This window comes from Macrobrachium rosenbergii, chromosome 16, assembly GCF_040412425.1.
Source record: "Macrobrachium rosenbergii isolate ZJJX-2024 chromosome 16, ASM4041242v1, whole genome shotgun sequence".
NCBI classification, from domain to species: domain Eukaryota; kingdom Metazoa; phylum Arthropoda; class Malacostraca; order Decapoda; family Palaemonidae; genus Macrobrachium; species Macrobrachium rosenbergii.
Genome location: NC_089756.1, coordinates 13,114,439 through 13,133,564, shown reverse-complemented (window position 1 = coordinate 13,133,564; position 19,126 = coordinate 13,114,439). Strand labels below are relative to the sequence as shown.

The window sequence follows — 19,126 nt, the reverse complement described above, 5'->3', positions numbered from 1 at the left end:
TTTCGGATTTGTCCCGGAATTCGTGGCTAAGAATCAAAATCCCTCGGTTCACGATGACAGTTTTGCCTCGTTTTCCGTTCCTTCCCTCAGGGATTTTGTTAACAGCGATCCTCAGGAGTTACTGCTTTGCTCCATCTATTGAATCTACATTTTTTATTATTATTCAATGTTAATTTGTAATTTGTGCAGTATTATTTGGTATTAAAATTGTTGAACATTGTTTGTATTACAAGGTACTTATTTACCAAGATTAGTTTGTCTTTCTGTATATGACTTAATGTCAGTAAACGTTGTTGACGCGAATGGTGCCTTTTAGTAACCTGCCTCAAGTACACCTTCCTTAAATTACAAAATCTTACCTTGACGCTCGAAGCAGTGGCCATTAAGAGGAGTGTACAATTTTGGTGCCCAGAACCCAGGATTTCCTTGGTTGTATGCAGAATCCCAACCCAGATAAATAAGGCAAGATGAAGGAAGGAAAGCTGAGGAAGAGCCGGTCAGCTGCCCGTGGATGGATGACCCGTTCGTTGAATGCAGTAATGGATTTGCTTGGCAATCGAGAACTGAGCAAGGTAGAGCTGCAAGATGCTGTGGATGAATTTGATCGATGTCTAGCTCATTTGGATGAAGTACAGTCTGCTCTGGAGCTAGAAATTGGTGACTCACAGGACTTAGAAGAAGACATTGAGTGTGCTGATAAGTTTTGGCGTCAGGTAAGGGTTCCTAGCATACAGGCTGCCCAAAGGTTATTAGCCCTGGAGAAACTTGAGAAGCCACCAAGTGAGAGTGGGTCTGCAGATTCTTTAGGCCAATGTAATGTGCGACTGCCTAAATTAGTTACCTAAGTTTAGTGGAGTTTTGACTGAATGGCAGTCATTTTGGGACAGATTTGTGGCATTAGTAGATGATTCTGATATCCCTTTTATTAGTAAATTCTGTTATTTACAGTCACTGTTAGAAGGGTAGGCAAAATCAGTAAAACGGGTTATCCCAGACTAGTGCTAATTACCCCATAGCCGGTAAAATGTTAAAGGAACGGTTTGGTAGGCCCAAGCGTATTATTTTTGCACATATTCAGGCCCTTCTTAGTGTCACTATGCCTGCTAAGAATCCTAGTTCTAGAAATGTTTCCTCTTTGTGGAAGTTACAGGATGAACTTTTAACACATGTACATAGTTTAGAGACATTAGGAGTGGATGGTAACCAGTATGGGGTATTTATGACGCCTGTTATCCTGTCTCGATTGCCTCCTGACATTCGTTTGGAGTGGTCCAGAGAAGGATCTGGACATGAAAGGGACCTAGATTGGTTATTGAATTTTTTGCAGTGAGAAATACAGCGCCGAGAAAGGTCAGATACATTTAAGGATACCAATGCAGTAAAGACTGATAACCATAGTGTTGAATCTAAGAAAAGAAGTAAATTCCAGGGTTTTGCCTCTGCTCTTCAGACCTCTTCAGAGGTGTCCTTTTATAAGTGTATATGTTTTGTGGTAAAAATCACAAGAGTGAAAATTGTTTCGGTATCTTGAAACTTTCCATTGCTGAACGTGAAGAGGCCATTCTGAGTGCTAAACTGTGTTTCAGATGTTTGGGAAAAGGTCACATTTCCAGAGGTTGCCAATCAAAATGTATAAAGTGTAAGGGAAAACATGTTTTATGCTGCACTGGCAATAAGACTGAAGTGTATAATAAGAATGATCAAAATGTAAGTGGTGCTATGTCTAAGGATAATATTAATGAAAATATAACTCATGTTGGGGTAGCTCATTGTGAACCTAACCTAAATAACAGTGTTAATTCAATCACGCAGTGTGTTGCAGACCGCAAAGGTTAAGGTGTTGGGGAAAAAGGGTATATGTGAAGCTACATTACTATTTGACACAGGGTCTGTTAGGTCTTATGTTTCCAGTAAATTTGTAAAAAGGGTAAGGCCTAAGTGGATAACTTCTGAGTACATATCGTTTTCTTCATTTGGAGGAGGTAAGGCTTCCAAAAGTAACCAATGTATAAGGAGGTAAGGCTTCCAAAAGTAACCAATGTAATGTGTATGAGATGAGTTTAGTTGGTTATAAGGGTGAGAGTCATTCTTTGATGGCAGCAGAAATACCTGACATTTGCGCACCATTGTTCCGCCCTAGTGTTCCTGATGAGGAGGTAATGGCATTTTCTAAATTGCAATTAGCAGATGATTACATGAACAACCGCCATGTAAATGTTAATATTTTGGTAGGCCTAAATGCCTATTGGAGATTTATGGTACCTAATAAAACTGCACAATCTAAAAATTTAGTAGCTCAGGAATCTGTGTTTGGGTGGGTTTTATTAGGGTCTTGTAATATTCCTCTGGACAGAGTAAGTGTAACTTCCCAGCTTTTATGTATAAATAATGCATCCGAGTCTGATTTACATAAATTTTGGGATCTTGAACCTGTGGGAATCTCTTCAAAAGAAGCTGTATCCAATGAGTTTTCACCCAGTACTGTTTTACAGAAATTTTCTGATAATGTAAAGTTTATTGATGGTAGGTATGGAGTGTCTTTTCCATGGAAATCTGATGAAGTGTCTTTTCCATGGAAATCTGATGAAGTGTCTTTTCCATGGAAATCTGATGTTGCCGAACAGAGTTTGAAAAATAATGAAAAGCTAGCACGTAAGAGGTTGGAAAATTTAAATGAGAAATTTGTTAAAATTTCTGGTTTAAGGGAAAGGTATGATGAGGTTTTGAAGAATATGAAAAAGATGACATTAGTGAGGAAGTGCCACAGTCTGAGAGTTCTAGTGTATATCATGTCTATTACTTACCGCATCGTCCTGTTATCCGTGAGAGTAGTAATTCTACCAAGGTAAGACCTGTTTTCGATGCTTCAGCTGTAAGTTATAATGGTATTTCTTTGAATGACTGTTTGGAATGTGGACCTTCTCTCAATCCAGATCTTGTTGAAGTGTTGATATGATTTAGAAGATGGAAGGTAGCTTTAACAGCAGACATAACCAAAGCTTTCTTTCAAATCAAGGTGCAGAGGGAAGACAAAGATGTTCACAGGTTTTTGTGGCAAAATAAGGGCATTGTCCGTGTAATGAGGTTTGTTCGTGTTCCATTCGGTAACAAGAGTAGCCCATTCTTGTTGAATGCTACAATTAAACATCATTTAAAGTCATATTCTAATTCTGAAGTAGTTGACGAATTGAATAGTAATCTGTATGTGGATGATTGATATGTCTTTATCTAAATGGAATTCAAATTGTAAGAGTTTAACAGATAAATTTAATGAAAACCCTAATGACTGTTGTGGAAATAAATCGATAAAAATCCTGGGTATGCAGTGGGTTTCCACTCATGATTTTTCATTTGGTGAAGTAAATGTTGGGTCTCAGATGGGTGTGGTGTCCACTAAGAGAAGTGTTCTCAGCCTAAAAGCCAGATGTTTTGATCCTCTTGGACTTATTATCCCATTTGTTATGTTTGCCAAAATTCTTTTTCAGGATGTATGGAAAATTGGACTTAAATTGGATTATGTGTTACCTGAAGAGTTGCATTGTAAATTTCAAAGGTGGTTAAGGGGTTTTGAGAAACTTGGCTCATGGAAGGTTCAGCAGTGTTACTTTGAGGATCTTTCATGGAAAGACCTAACAGGTTTAGAGCTTCATTCCTTTGGGGATGTATATTTGAGAGTTCGTTTGCAGGATGGTTCCTTTAAAGCTTTCCTTGTTATGAGCAGAGGTAAGGTAGCTTCTATAAAGAAGGTCTCATTGCCTCGTTTGGAGTTGTTGGGGGCAATGCTTAGTGCCCGGTTTCTAGTTTTTGTCAAATCTGTCCTTCGTTTTAAGGAAGATGTAGCTTCATATTGCTGGACAGACTCCACAGTTGCACTGTCCTGGATAAAAGGAGACCCTAGTAGATGGAAACCATTTGTAGCAAATCGAGTCATGGAAATTCAGAGCTTAACATCACCTGATTGTGGGCATCATTGCCCAGGAAAGGATAACCCAGCTGACCTCATTTCTAGAGGGGCTTCAAGAGTCTGAGTCTTTGTCTTTGCTTCAACCTGAACAGGTAAGGGTTTCATTAAGGGATGAAAGTTCTGAGAAAAATGTAGTAGCTCATATAACTGTGGATTCATTTTCCCAAGTATTTGAATTTTCTAGATGAAGTAAGTTTCAGAAAGCCCTTAATATAGCAGCTTGGACCTTAAGATTTATTAATACAGGTTGACCATCACTAATCCGGCATCACTGGGACCTGGAGGGTGCCGGATTAGCCATTTATTAGGCTAGAATACACGAAACCCAGTAGCTAAGTACCTCATCTTAGAATTAAAATATCCCATAAATCAGTACAAGTTGGTTAATAAAGAAAAGACAATTATCAAATACAGGTAGTGCTCGAGTTCCAATAATTCGACTTACGATATTTCGAGTTTACGATGGGGTCAGCAATTAATACCGATACGAAAATATTTAGGAAATATTTTTAGATTTCACGCAGGCGCAGGCAGCGAGAGAGACCAACTTATAATAGACCAACTTCTTTTCCTCCATCTCTTTATTCCATCTGCTAGTTAAAAAAGTAAAAGAGAATGATAAAAGTATTGTTAGTAACGTTATACTCTTGCGTAAATGCGTACAGACATAAACAACTGAACGGGAAATTGTTGTTTTGCTAATAATCGTATCGGATAACAACTGTTTTGCTTGTATTTCAACCATCGTACGGTAATACACAATTACTGTAGTTATGTTACAAATGACATTAAGTACTGTGCAATGGGACTGATGTATTTTTTACACTATACCCTTATTCGCTTTGGAGAAAAGATTGGCAGGAAAATATACTGCTACAGTAACTTTAAGCTGCAAGTTGTAGCTGAAGCTGAGAAAACAATGTTCAAGCTGCAAATGACTATAAATTATCGTGCCTCGACAACATGGATGAAGCTCGACCGCAAATAAAACTGGAGAGAACATATTTTAATCAAAACTACTGGGCATGAAAGAATACAGATTACTACTGTTTTCACGCCGATAAAAGATAAATACGTAAAGCTGGTATTATGATGAAATCAAGAGAAAATAGCAAACGGAATCTTGATTTTTTTTTTTACACAAAACAAACATGCCCCCACAACGGCCAGCCGCGATTCCTGCGAACGTCATATATTAATGAAAAAAATAGCTAAATTAATTTCACAACGAGACGTATTTAAGTTATATTTCAACTTAAAAACACTTCGTATAACGAAAAATATCCTTGTCCCAAATAAAGAAAGTATCCATATTCATTTACGCTAACTAGAAGCAAGAAAAGCGCTTTGAACTTAGTTAAATGCGCCGAAATAAACACCGCGATATTGATTCCCAAAACAAAACATTGATCGCAATTTATAATACAAAAGCAATGAGAATATACGCAATTGGAAACAATGTAGTAAAGCATAACTTTTTAAAAGATCCATGAAAAAGATGCACATTCATTTTGTTGATGTTTGTATAATACTGTTAATATGTGAATAGAGTTCAGTATAATGTAGGCTAGGCTACCAGTTTGTTGATGCAGCACACTGTGCCACAAAATCGAAGCGGCCGGCGAGCGAGTTAGCGCAGCGACCCAGGAAATTTGAAAATTAGTGCGGAAACATTAGAAATTACTCTAGCCGAAATTTGTGCTGGATTACTGATTGCCGGATTAGTGATGGTCAACCGGTAATTGGAAACCTTTATCATATTGTGAATTAACTAAAGCTAGGACTAAATTGTACCTTTGTGTTCAAAGGGGAGCATATCCATGAGAATTTGAATCTCTGATTCAGGGTAGACCACTTCACAGGGGGAGCCCTTTAGTTAAATTAGATCCTTTTTTGGATAATGATGGTCTTTTGAGAATTAAAGGTCGTTTAGAATATTCAGATCTGTGTTATGAAAGCAAACATCCTATTATTCTTCCTTTTAACTCATGTAGTAAGACTTTAGTTTGTTTCCAACATGTTCTTCTGAAACATTCTAGTGTTTCTACCCTTGTGTCCACATTGAGAAATGGTTATTGGACTGTGCGACTTCGAAGGGTAGCCAAAACTGTGTAGAGAATGTGTAACTTGCCGCAGGTATGACTCTAAGGCTTGTAGTCAACCTATAGCTCCTCTCCCTGAACTGAGAATTAAATCGGCACCTCCCTTTTCTGTAACAGGATTAGATTTTGCTGGGCCATTGTTTTGTGTAGATTTGCCCTCCAAAAAATCCTATATTTTGCTTTTCACTTGTGCTGTCATTCGTTCTGTACACTTAGAACTCACTGATTCTCTCTCTATGCCAGATTGTCTCCTTGCCATCTGTAGATTTACAGCAAGACGTGGTCTTCCTTCAATTTTTTATTCTGATAATGCAAAGACATTTGTTGGAGTTTCTCAGTTATTACAGCAACACTATGGCCCACTAGCTCCTCAGTGGAAATTTATTGTACCCCGTGCTCCTTGGTGGGGAGGTTGGTGGGAGCATCTAGTTCAATCAGTTAAGCCTGCTCTGAAAAAGACATTGGGTGTCAAATGCCTATCTAGATGTGAATTGGAAACTACTCTTCATGAGGTTGAAGCTTGCATTAATTCGAGACCTTTGACACTTGTGGGTGAGGAGGTTGATGCATCCAATCCATTAACCCTCCTCACATTTTCTTATTGGTCATACTGTGGGTGTCCCAGCCTGAAGTTGTTGAGGAGCATTCTTCTTGTGTATCTTCTAAAGATTTATGTATGAGAGAGACTGCCCGGCAAAGACTGTTGGATAAGTTTTGGGAAATATGGAGCTCTGATTACATAAGAAATTTACCATGTGCCATTAAAGGTTTTGTATCTAAGTGTAATGTAAAGAAAGGTTCTGTGGTATTAGTCAAGGAAGATAATGTTCGTAGGTTGTCCTGGCCACTTGGTGTTATTATAGAAGTATATCCAGGTAAAGATGGTGTGATAAGAAGTGTTGATGTTAAAACTTCTAAAGGTATTATTAACCCTTAAACGCAGAGCCTCTATTTACAAAAACATCTCCCGTATGCTGGCGGCGTTCGGGAGTTAGCGCCAAAGCGGAAAAAAAGGTTTTTTCAAAAAATCACAGCACGCTTAGTTTTTAAGATTAAGAGTTCATTTTTGGCTCCTTTTTTTGTCATTGCCTGAAGTTTAGTATGCAACCATCAGAAATGAAAAAAAATATCATTATCATATATAAATATTGAAATATATGACTGCAAAAAAAATTTTCATATATAATTTTATACAAATCGCTGTGAGCAAAACGGTTAAAGCTAACGGATCATTTTTTTCTTTGTATTGTACACTAAATTGCAATGATTTTGGTATATAACAAATTGTAAAACGATCAAAGCAACACAGAAAATATTATCACAATATGATGCATGAAATGAACGCATGGACGTAAAAAAATGTTTTTCAAAAATTCACCATAAATCGAAATATTGTGCTAGAGACTTCCCGTTTGTTGAAAAATGAAGCTAATTGATTGAATATTACTAGGCTGTAAGTGTTTTAGCTTACAATTGCAGTTTTCGATCATTTCGGTCGAGTTAAAGTTGACCGAAGGTCGAATTTTTTCTATTTATCGTAATTTATATGAAAATATTTCAAAACTGATAAAAGCTACAACCATGAGTTATTTTCTGTTGTATTCTACATGAAATTGCGCACATTTTCATATATAAAAGTTTATGTTACGAATAATATAAAACGGTGCAAACATTATGACAATGTGACAAAAGAATTTCTGAGATGTTCAGACGAGTTACTGCGAGGACGAAAGGAAAATGTTTTTTTCAAAAATTCACCATAAATCGAAATATTGTGCTAGAGACTTCCAATTTATTGCAAAATGAAGGTAAACGATTGAATATTACTAGAATGTAAGAGTTTTAGCTTACAATTGCGTTTTTCGACCATTTTGGTCGAGTTAAAGTTGACCAAAGGTTGAAATTTTGGCAGTTATCGTGATTTATGTGAAAATATTTCAAAACTGATAAAAGCTACAACCATGAATTATTTTCTGTTGTATTCTACATGAAATTGCGCACATTTTCATATATAAAAGTTTATGTAACGACTAATGTAAAATGATGCAAACATTACGACAATGTGACGAAAGAATTTCCGAGATGTTCGGCCGAGTTACGGCGAAATGCAGCGTAAGGAAAAGTTTTTTTCAGAAATTCACCATAAATCGAAATATTGTGCAAGAGACTTCCAGTTTGTTGCAAAATGAAGGTACATGATTGAATATTACTAGAATGTAAGAGTTTTAGCTTATAATTGCGTTTTTTACCATTTTGGTCGTTAAAGTTGACCGAAGGTTGAAATTTTGGCAGTTATCGTGATTTATATGAAAATATTTCAAAACAGATAAAAGCTACAACCATGAGTTATTTTCTGTTGTATTCTACACGAAATTGCGCACATTTCCATATATAAAACTTTATGTAACGACTAATATAAAACAGTGCAAACATTACGACAACGTGACGAAAGAATTTCTGGCGCGGACGTAAGGAAAAAGTTTTTTTCAAAAATTCATCATAAATCGAAATATTGTGCTAGAGACTTCCAATTGGTTGCAAAATGAAGGTAAATGATTGAATATTACTAGAATGTAAGAGTTTTAGCTTACAGTTGCGTTTTTTGACCATTTCGGGCGAGTCAAAGTTGACCGAAGGTTGAAATTTTGGCAGTTATCGAGATTTATATGAAAATATTTCCAAACTGATAAAAGCTACAACCATGGGTTGTATTTTGTTGTATTTTACATGAAATTGCGCACATTTTCATATATAAAACTTTACGTAACGGCTAATATAAAACAGTGCAAAAATTACGACAAAATGACGAAAGAATTTCTGAAATTTTCGGCAGAGTTACATGCGGGACGTAAGGAAAAAGTTTTTTTCAAAAATTCACCATAAATCGAAATATTGTGCTAGAGACTACCAATTTGTTGCAAAATGAAGGTAAATGATTGAATATTACTAGAATGTAAGAGTTTTAGCTTACAATTGCATTTTTCGACCATTTCGGTTGAGTCAAAGTTGACCGAAGGTTGAAATTTTTGTAGTCGACGTACGGTATGTCCACTTGGCACCCAGCAGACAATTTTAGTCGACGTATGATACGTCCAGTAGGTGTTTAAGGGTTAACAGACCAGTACAAAAATTGCAAGATCTTAAGATTTCAAATGTTTTGGACACAGAAGCCGAAGATAGTGTACTTTGTATTGTTTGCGAGGTAAATGATGAATCTCTGCCTAAACCTGTTTCTAGTAATTCTGGTGTGAATGCTGGTGACTCTGATCCTGATATTTCACAATCCAGAGTTGAGCCTATATCTTATACTCGCAGAGGGCGTTTGGTAAAAGCACCTGTGAAACTAGGTTTATAACCTGTGTATGTGGTAAGAGTTTTCATAGGAGTAGCAGTGTACTCCTATGGTTGGGAGGATGTTGAATCTACATTTTTTATTATTATTCAGTGTTAACTTGTAATTTGTGCAGTATTATTTGGTATTAAAATTGTTGAACATTGTTTGTATTACGAGGTACTTATTTACCAAGATTAGTTTGTCTTTCTGTATATGATTTAACATCAGTAAACATTGTTGACGGGAATGGTGCCTTTCAGTAACCTGCCTCAAGTACACCTTCCTTGAATTACAAAATCTTACCGTAATGCTCGAAGCAGTGGCCATTAAGAGGAGCGTACACCGTCAGAGCACTGCATGGCTATCTGAAAAGGACTCGTCACCTAAGACCTAGGTGCTGTAGACTTTTTGTTAGCACAGGCTGAGCCAAAAAAGTGTCCAAGAATACCATTTTGTTTTGTCTGTGTGAGGTAATTAGGCGAGCCTATGCCTTATTGTCAAGTTCTGTCTCCAATGCTGTGCATGCTAAGGCACATGACATCAGAGGAATAAGTTCCTCTCTGGCATTTAAGAACTTGTCTGTTCATAAGATTTTTAATGCTGTTTCTTGGTTTTGTCAGACCACTTTCACTTCCTTCTACCTGAAGGACACTGCCCACAGGTCCTTGGACACTTTTTCCTTGGGTGCAGTGGTGGCTGCTCAACAAGTTGTGTAGCTCATCCAGTGCCCCTGGCGGGACCATTTTTATCTTGCCTAAGATGATAGTGTGGAAGAGAGAATGAGGGAGGTGACTGGTCTCTTTTCTTCCCTTTTTCCTTTCTTCTCTACCTACCCTTTTTCCTTTCTTCTCTACCTACGGGCAGTTTTGAAGAATAAGACACATCATACGTTGGAACTGGCTTGATGCAGGTGAGTGTTGTAACCTTACTGTTACAGCATTTTTATGTTCTATACAACATACAAATTTGCTTCTCAGTAGCCTGTACTACTTCTCTCTCCAGCAAGGGGAGTGAGAAGTGGTGACAAACCCGTTACGTGTGGCTGATATGGTTTGTTGCTTGAAGAGATGTAGTTTTCTTTGACTTCCATATATGCAATGAATCTAACATGCTGCATTGTATTTTAACCCCGAGGACTGGGTATTAGATATCCACTTATCTAACAACTCAGAGGCTTAGGTCCTCTTCCTTAGAACTCTAATTTCTAGGAAGAGTGATCACGTGTGCCAAACCTCCAGTCAGTTCAGGATTCTCATACCTCCCTCCAAGTGTGAGCCTATCCTAATGTTAAGACTGAAGGTTTGTTCCATGTATGAACAAATGACAAATTTTTAATTAATTTGTATTTTTCATAGTTAACAAACCTGAGGTCTTAATATAGACTGCCCACGTCCTAGCCACCCCTCTTATGTCTTATCCTGGGTTGGAAGAAAGCCTGAATGTATCACAAGGTTCCAGCTGGGTCTCTGACCTGCTTCCACTTCATCTGCGGACCAGATACCAGATGCTACAGATTCTCTGCATATAAGATTTTTTATTGTTTTTAAACTGGTTCAGCGTCAGAAGATTTATCCTAATATTAAGATCTCAGGTTTGTTAGCTATGATAAATACAAATTTCAGAAGCAATTCAAGATGTACATAATGATGCACGGACTTCTTGCAAATTTAAGAAAAATTCAAGCCTTCATGTATCTTTTATTTCAGGCTGGTCAAAGAACAGAGCTTACAAGAAACCAAAAAGTCTCAGCCACTCCCGCTCTTTCCCTCTCCCCCTCCTCCTGCAAGTACTATCAGTAAACCAGCTTCTAGTCAGGTACCACAAAATTTTGGCTCAACAAACTCAACATCATCATCATCAACAACAGTCCGTAATCTTACATCTTCATTGATGGATTCAAATATCAATATGATGTCAAATCAAGCAAAACAAATGTCCATGCCCATTATGAATGGACATCAGGGCATGAAAACAGTTGCACCAAATTCTAATATGGGACTAATGAACAGCTTTACCCCAGCATTTGGGAATTTGTCATCAGCCCCCTCGTCTATGTCTATGCCTATAAATACTAATATATCTACAATGTCCACGCCTGGCAACATGTTTCAGAATTTTGGTGGAGTGAACACATGGAGTAATCAGATTTCTTCTCAGAATATGATGTCGTTGCCGCAGCAGAATATATCCAATCAGATGATTCCTCCATCTAGTATGAATGCTTTTGGCTCTATGATGACTCCATTACAACCAATGAATATGAACTCTTCACCAATGCTTAATACAAATGCTGCTGTTAAACCTTTGAGCTCCTCGGATATCAATGACTTACTTAGCTGAGGTGTATATTTGCATGTTAATTATACCTTAAATTGAAAGTCATTAAGTTTAATGTTTGAAAAATAGGTTTTCCTGTCTTTGTACAAGTACTGTATTGCTATTTTTGTCAGCATATCAGAGCTCAAGGTGGTACTGAGGACATACTAGCATTTATTAACTAATGACAGAGAATGTGTCTTCATATTTGCACTCTTTATTTCCTTTCCCACATGCACATACATACTGTACAGTATTATATTATATACTTTAACACTTGTTTTGTATACAATATTTATGGTTTTAAAACTGAATAGAAAAGATATGACTCTACCCCAATAAATTTTAAACTACTTTTAAGATTTACTTTCTAGGTATGAAAATTTTAAAATGCTGTAGAAGTGTATCAAAATTTTTGTTGTTTCTTTCCTTCATTCGAGCATCAATTACAGTACAGGACTGTGTCCCCTCAGCTTTTCTGGTGCTTTAGAAATTGACCTTTTGATCCGAGGCAAGAACTGATGCATAACAAAGTCTCAATTGTATTATCAACAATTTAACTTTCAAGATATCCCACAGCCAACAGTGAATCCATATAATCTCTAGCCTAACCTGTACTTTTCACTTGATACAATACTCTGGCTTGGGAAATTCCCCCTCAAAATGCATCACTTTTAAAAATATAGCAAAAATCACAAATTAGCTGATAAATAAAGGTTTTTGATATGCTGAGGGGCTACTGTATTCACCTTCTGTTGTATGAGAGTGAGAAGTTTTAATTTTGTGTGGCTGTATGTAATTTGTAGTATTCACCATGTCCACGAAGTAGCCTCCTTGGTCTTGGTTGTAATATGTACAGTGATTCAAGGAGTATGTTAGGCAAATGAATTAGCTCAGTGGTCTGGTTTAACTAATTAATAATATTCCAGTTTTTTTCCATGATTCTACACATTTTTGAGGGTCTTCAAATGGGTCAGTGGTGAGTATATTTGATTTTTCATTTATAAGTGTGTTACCCAAAAGTTTATTGAATTTTTCTATAATAATCCTTCTTGTTTTTGAAGTTTCTACCATTTATACAAACAGCCATCTTTAACATGCATACTAGTGGTCTTAGCAGTTTTCCATGATTTCATGGATCCTTGAAATTACTTGAATGTATTTTGTGACTGCCTGGCTATCCTTTTTAGCTAGATTTTTATTTTGGGGGATCTAAAATAATTGCAGGGCTGATTTTTGGAGTAACAGGAGAATTTGCTCTTCAATTTTTGTAAAAAAAATTATTCTAAGGTTCCATTATATATCCAGAAAAGTTACAGTTAATGACAGTGATATCATGGGTATAAAAAAGTGGAGAAAAATAGTTAATGTTAATATTATTTATCATGGGAAGAGAAGAAGAAAGCCATGATTTTAAGGATCTTAGGCCATAATATTTATGAAGAAAAAGTTTTACTATGACTAAAAAATCTAGATATTTTTAATGTCTTCTAAGTCGTATCTGCAAACGTTTGTGTATATACATACAATTATATTTTTATCTTCTGATTTCCCACCCTATTTTTTCAATACATGTACATAGAAAAATACATACACGTATAAGGTAGTTACATGACACTTTTCCCTTATGAACATAAAGACACAATTTCAAAAACAATGAAAGCGCATTTTCTGCAATTATTTATCAAATTACAGTAACTTACATGGTAAGTTATGTATATGATAAGCTATTGAAATTTCTCTGATAAGTTTTTCAGTTTGTATTTTAGTAAACTGGGTCATTCATAAATTTATGTCTGCCCAGTATGAGAATTTATTTATATTGTGGAATAGTCCCACAGAGACAGGAGCAATGTTCACATAAAACAGCAAATAGATCTATTGAGATGAAATGTTTGTAACTTGAGCCTATTCTCACGATACTGGAAATCCTTTGTCTTTCGAAGTGTTTTTAGATATATATTTTTACTATTGAGTCACTAGTTTTTGTATGATACCAATTGTGATTATTTTCTTAATAATTAGATTTGATTTTTTTGTAAATATTATACTGTCATTAAAGAAATTTTTAGGACTATGTACATTTTTACTTTTATGTAAATACAGAAAACATTCAATATGGTATATATATTGTATAGAAAATGAGTTGTCTTGTTAAAAGATATATTAGAATTATTTTTATTTTCATGATGTATATTGTAAGTACTAAACCCTTTGTGGAAAAAGTGTTTGTGGTAGGCAAGGATTTTGGAATCTCTGAATTTGGTTAAAAATATGTATTTTGACAGCTAAAAGAAACTAGACAATTGCAGTTCTGGTTCTCTGTTTCACTAGCATGTTTTGTCCATTTTATTTGATAGTAAATATTTAATATATAAATAAATGAGTTTAACAGAAGATTAATGTGATACCATACTAACTCCTTATTTTCTGACCATCACAGGCTAGTGGTTAATTTTTTGTTTTTGTAATTTTATGAAAAGAAAACTTAATACCACAACTCTTGGTGTTTGCTGTTGTTATATGTTGTAATAAAAAGATACATATAACCAAGACATTGTTATTTTTTATCAATTTATTATATTGAGAGCATTGGAAAGAATAACTTTTTGTGTAATAATAGTTTACTACTGTAGTATTATTCTCTTGTTTTCATAGTCTACTAATCATCTTGTTCTTGTGAATGTGCTTTAACTTCCTTAAAATAAAATCCTCAAGCATTTTGTTGAATTGAGTTATTGCAAGCAGTTTCCAGCTTGCCTATATTTAGAGAGTTCAAGTTGATGTGTTCAGCCTTTGTGTATCTTGACCGTGTTGTTGAGCAGAAAGACCTCATGATTTATGAAATATGACTTTTGGCTGAAGCATTCCATTATGAATATAAATTTGTAAAATGCCTTTTGTAGTTCCTTATGTCTTTGTTTCAGTGGGGTTCATTTATCACTTGCTCATTATTTGCAAAGGCTGAACACGTTGTATAGGATTTGTGATGTACTGTGCCATAGTCTGGAATTCTTAGGGAAGGCTGAAGTCCAGAAATACAAGCTGCTTTTAAAAATGTTATGGCATCTTTCCTGCAAGGTGGGTATAATTTTTTTAAACACTCAGCGGATTTAATACATATGAGGTTTATCACATCAAAGTAGTGGAGCTCTATACACCAGTAAAGGTAAGCAGTACTTTAATCATAGATACATCGGATGTTCCCTCTTGCATTAATTGTTGCTCTGAATATTTTTAATTGTTTATGGTAATAAATTTAAGGGCATTGTGTGTGTAGATGTATATAGCATGCTTGCATTAATTTAGATCGCTTACTTTGGCACCTGATCAGTTAGCTTCAGTACTCAGAAGCACTTTTGTCTAGGTGCCTATCTACAGGGTTATTGCACTAGACAGTACTATTTGTCTAAGGGCAATTATACCAGATGACGGATAAGAATCCTGACCTAGCTGGGGCTAGTCAGGCATCCTAAAACTGGTGGTTGGACCTTAATGCAGGTGCAACTGCCTGTAAATATTACCAGGTTTGAACCTTTTACTATTTATGTCTTTCCCTTTTTGGATAACATATTTGCTCCACTTGTTTATCATGTCATGTTGTAACAGTCTGCCATTGGATTATTGAATAAGAGCATAATTAAATGCAATTACAAAATTATGCTATATATTGAGATTCAAAGTATGGAAATAAACAATACATTCAGAATTACAAAATTCAAGATTCATCATTGCCCCTTATTTCTTTTATTGTTGTATTCATCAGCATATCTTCCTTTTCAGTAGTACAAAAGAAAATTTCATTTCAATGGAAATTGTGAATGAATGACCTGTAGTTTGGTTTTTATATCTGTACGTATTACCAGGTTATTGCAGAACAGCTAGTTGTATTAGATATTTCATAAGGGCTCATGGAAGTGATGGAGTAATTATGACATGGGAGAGCATCTCTGCACACCTTTGTGGTAAGTAACTGTTCCTTTGTCATATTTATTTGAATCATGTAGGACTTATGGTGCATCACTTCACCATTCACTGTCATTTGTTTACAACAATGAGTTAATCATAACTAGATTTATTCTAGGTACATGGACCCAGCTACACTAACCTAAATAGTTGAGAAAGAAAGGTTCCATTGCACATGCCCAGCCCACACTCCACCATCTGCCAACAACATTTCTCATTCTTCTGAGTAGTTCTATTTGTATAGATGTGTGCAGCGCATCAAAGTCTACAAAGATTTTTCTCTCAATTATTAGTGAGGTTTTTCTTGTCTCATCTTTTTTGATGTGCCCGTGTGAGTATGCTCTATTTCTCTTTTGGTATTTATAAGCACCTTTTCAATTCATTGTATTTCCTGACTTAGCTTGTTTAGATAAAAATAATTTTCATTGTTATTTTTAATTAATTGTGTTTCCTGATTTAGGTTGTTTAGATAAAAACAATTTTCATTATTATTTAAAAAAAATATATTTATTTATGACACCAGAGGTGTGTGAGAGTTGAAAGCAAGTCATTAAAGCACAGTGCAACACAGAAGGATAACAGGAGCATGAAGATTTGTAGTTGCAAGCCAATGTTAAGAATATTGCAACAGGCAAGGGCATGGAAGTGGCTGAATACATGGTGCTACTCATAGTAATGCTACAGCAAAGCTAGGCAGTTTTGGCTGAGGGTAACAAAAGCAAATGAAAATGAGAAGGTAAGATAAAAACTCACAAATAATAATAATACTAATTCATGAATGGCATGAAATAAACAGCAGCAGCCTTAACCACAGTGAGGCACAATATAGTATAAGCATGGATTTCCTTTTTACAATAGCAGTTGCCGTTTGCATCATTTTTGTCTTTATGTTTAAGTTTAAGGTGCTTGCTTGCCTTATGTCATTGCCCATGTTCTTCCTGTAGTCCACTTGCTTTGAGGGCCACCCTTATCCACCTCATCTACTTTACCATTTTTCTTGCTGGTACTCAACCATGTTGGCCACTTTTGCTTCCTTGGATTCTCCCTTTTATGTCTGAAAGCTTGACTTTCATGGACTGGAAAATGAAATCTTATGATTTTACTTGTTGCTCCCTTCCTTTGCTGGTTGGGTTCTGCCCTTGGAGGATTTAATTGAGTCTGAGTGTCTCTCAGTACAGTACACTGAGTCTTGTCTCAAGTTTCTTTGCAATAGCCCTCCCATTCCTTAATGCTGGTTCCTACCTGCAGTCAATAGACTGCCTTCATTTCTTTTGCTTCATGTAGAGAAGCAGATGACTTGATTGAAGTTTGTTCAATCCAGTGTTCAAGGCTTCCTTGCTTCTTTGGACATAGGGATGCATGTTTGCATGGCCTGATTCTCCAGCCCTCAGGAATTTTTCATTGCCTTCTTACTGTGGTTCTGATGTTGCTCATTGAAGCTTATTTGGGTTTTCTTAAAGTCATGGGGTACCATGGCTTGCTACATCATACCTGTGAGATCCATGCTTTTTCATCCACTGCCTCTAGCTCTAAGTGCCTCTTCACCTTTCTTTGCTAGGCCCATGGTTTCTTGTATTGTGCTCTTTGCCGCAGTATGCATCTGCATGCGTAATGGTTCATCACATTCTGTTTTGTCAAAGGGGTCATTGAAGGTCTTGGTGCTTTTTCTATCCGTGTTGACTTTCTGATGTAAAGCAATGATTTGGTTTGTGTCAGTAGCCTGTATACCTCTTTGGCCTTTTTAACCCCTTTTTGAGTCCCTGTTGCTATAATGTCCTTCCACTTCTTTATGATATTCTGTGATTAGGGAAGCACAAGATAATTTTCTTTCCTTATTGTTGATCGAGATCTTTACTGTAGTATAGTACAAGATCTCAATCAAGCCTCGAGTCATCCTGCATCTAATTGTCAGTTCCTTCCTTTGGGGCAATTTCTTCTGTCAGAGGTGTCCTGTGGTGGCGTGAGTGTGAGTGAGGAGGTCTTGGCTGTTCCTGGTTGCTCTTTTCTTTTTGTTGGGGTTTTTCACTTCTGTTGGGGCCTCAAAAGCTAGGATGACTCATTGTTCTACTAAATTTTTGGTTTTAACTCTGCTATGCTTGCATGAAAGAGAGATCTGGAGCAATCTCATCCTTCATTTTTATGGCCCTCTACAGTCTTCATGTAAAAATGTAGGTGTAGAGGTATGTTGGCCATATAAATAACACTATTAGCTGATGTAAGTTAGTTGGTATATGAACAAAATCAATAATTATTGGAATTATTGTACCAGAAATGTGTAGAATCAGTATCTTCAAGATTTTAAAATGTTTGGCAAAGCTCACCATTACAAAAAAAAAACTTCTGTATTCCCTTAGGAAAAATATACGGTAAACATCATGACAAATGCTCAATGCCTGTGATGTCACAAATGGTGGAGTGATGCCCATTGGAAGTAGATAGGCATAAATATACTCCTTTAAAATTGGAAAGAACTCCGATATTCAGGATAACTGGGGAACTATCGTTATCACAAAACCCTTTAGTTTGATTATAAAATTACTACCAAGGAAATCTTGGCGTTAGTAAGCAACAAGGCTCGTAAGTCAAGCACGACTGGGAGCTACGAACACAACTATTTCATAAAAAAAGTTAGACTACCCCAATTTACCCTTTTGGTAACTTCAAATTATAATAAGTATCAATAACAAAATTGTCTAATATTATTTTGCCTTATAATAATGGTGCTCTGGGTATTGATAATTGTGTTGGTAGTGATTCACTTGAATCACCTACGGTTTTTACCGTTATTGCAGTTGTTTTGTTTAGAATGTCGATAATTAACTACTGACACAACTATTGACACTTCAGGGGTTAGCCTATTATTTAAATCTTGGCAGAATTTGGTTTGCTTTTTATACTCGGCATATAAAACAACCCCCCATTTTGGGGGAGATTTTTAAGGTTAAAGTTTCGCCTTACAGTATATGCTGACATATATTGTAGTTTGTATGTCAGGATCTATCGCTTCACCTAAGGAACCAGTTCAAAACAATGAAAAAACTTTTCATGCTTTTTCACCCTTTTGACTCTTGTATTTCCGAGGACCTCCTTGAGCCTTAGAATTGCTTGTTGGTGGCCATCTCAGCCTCCTTGTTGCTTTTTGGGCTACTATTAAACACCATCTTTATCAAAGCTGTTTCTGGTTCTCTCTACCCTTTCTGAGCTTTTGTCTCGTAACCCAGCTGTTGATATTTGTGGGGCATTTTATTTGGGTCTAGTTTGTGGCTGAGTTAAGACTTGAATTGTGCCTCCCGTGGTTTATGTTTACCAGCCCTCTTGCTTTTATCATGCCTTTGCCTTGACTTGCCAGAACTGGAGTTTTTCACGAGTTTTGTGTTGGCTTTTATGGTATCTGGGTTGTGCATAGGGGTTTCTCAGAAGGCTCTTGCCCAGCTCAAATGTAAT

The 19,126-nt window shown here is 36.2% G+C and overlaps 1 protein-coding gene across 2 annotated transcripts in view; it reads left to right on the top strand.

Moving 5' to 3' along the window:
- LOC136847093 (SCY1-like protein 2) overlaps positions 1 to 14,269 on the top strand; it is a 144,201-nt gene extending 129,932 nt beyond the window's left edge. For both annotated transcript variants that reach the window (XM_067118395.1, XM_067118394.1), the window contains one exon: positions 11,107 to 14,269. In XM_067118395.1, coding sequence (XP_066974496.1) covers positions 11,107 to 11,740 — 634 coding nt within the window. In that variant the 3' untranslated portion in view covers positions 11,741 to 14,269. The remainder of the gene's footprint in view (positions 1 to 11,106) is intronic.
- The last annotated feature ends 4,857 nt before the right edge of the window (positions 14,270 to 19,126 follow it).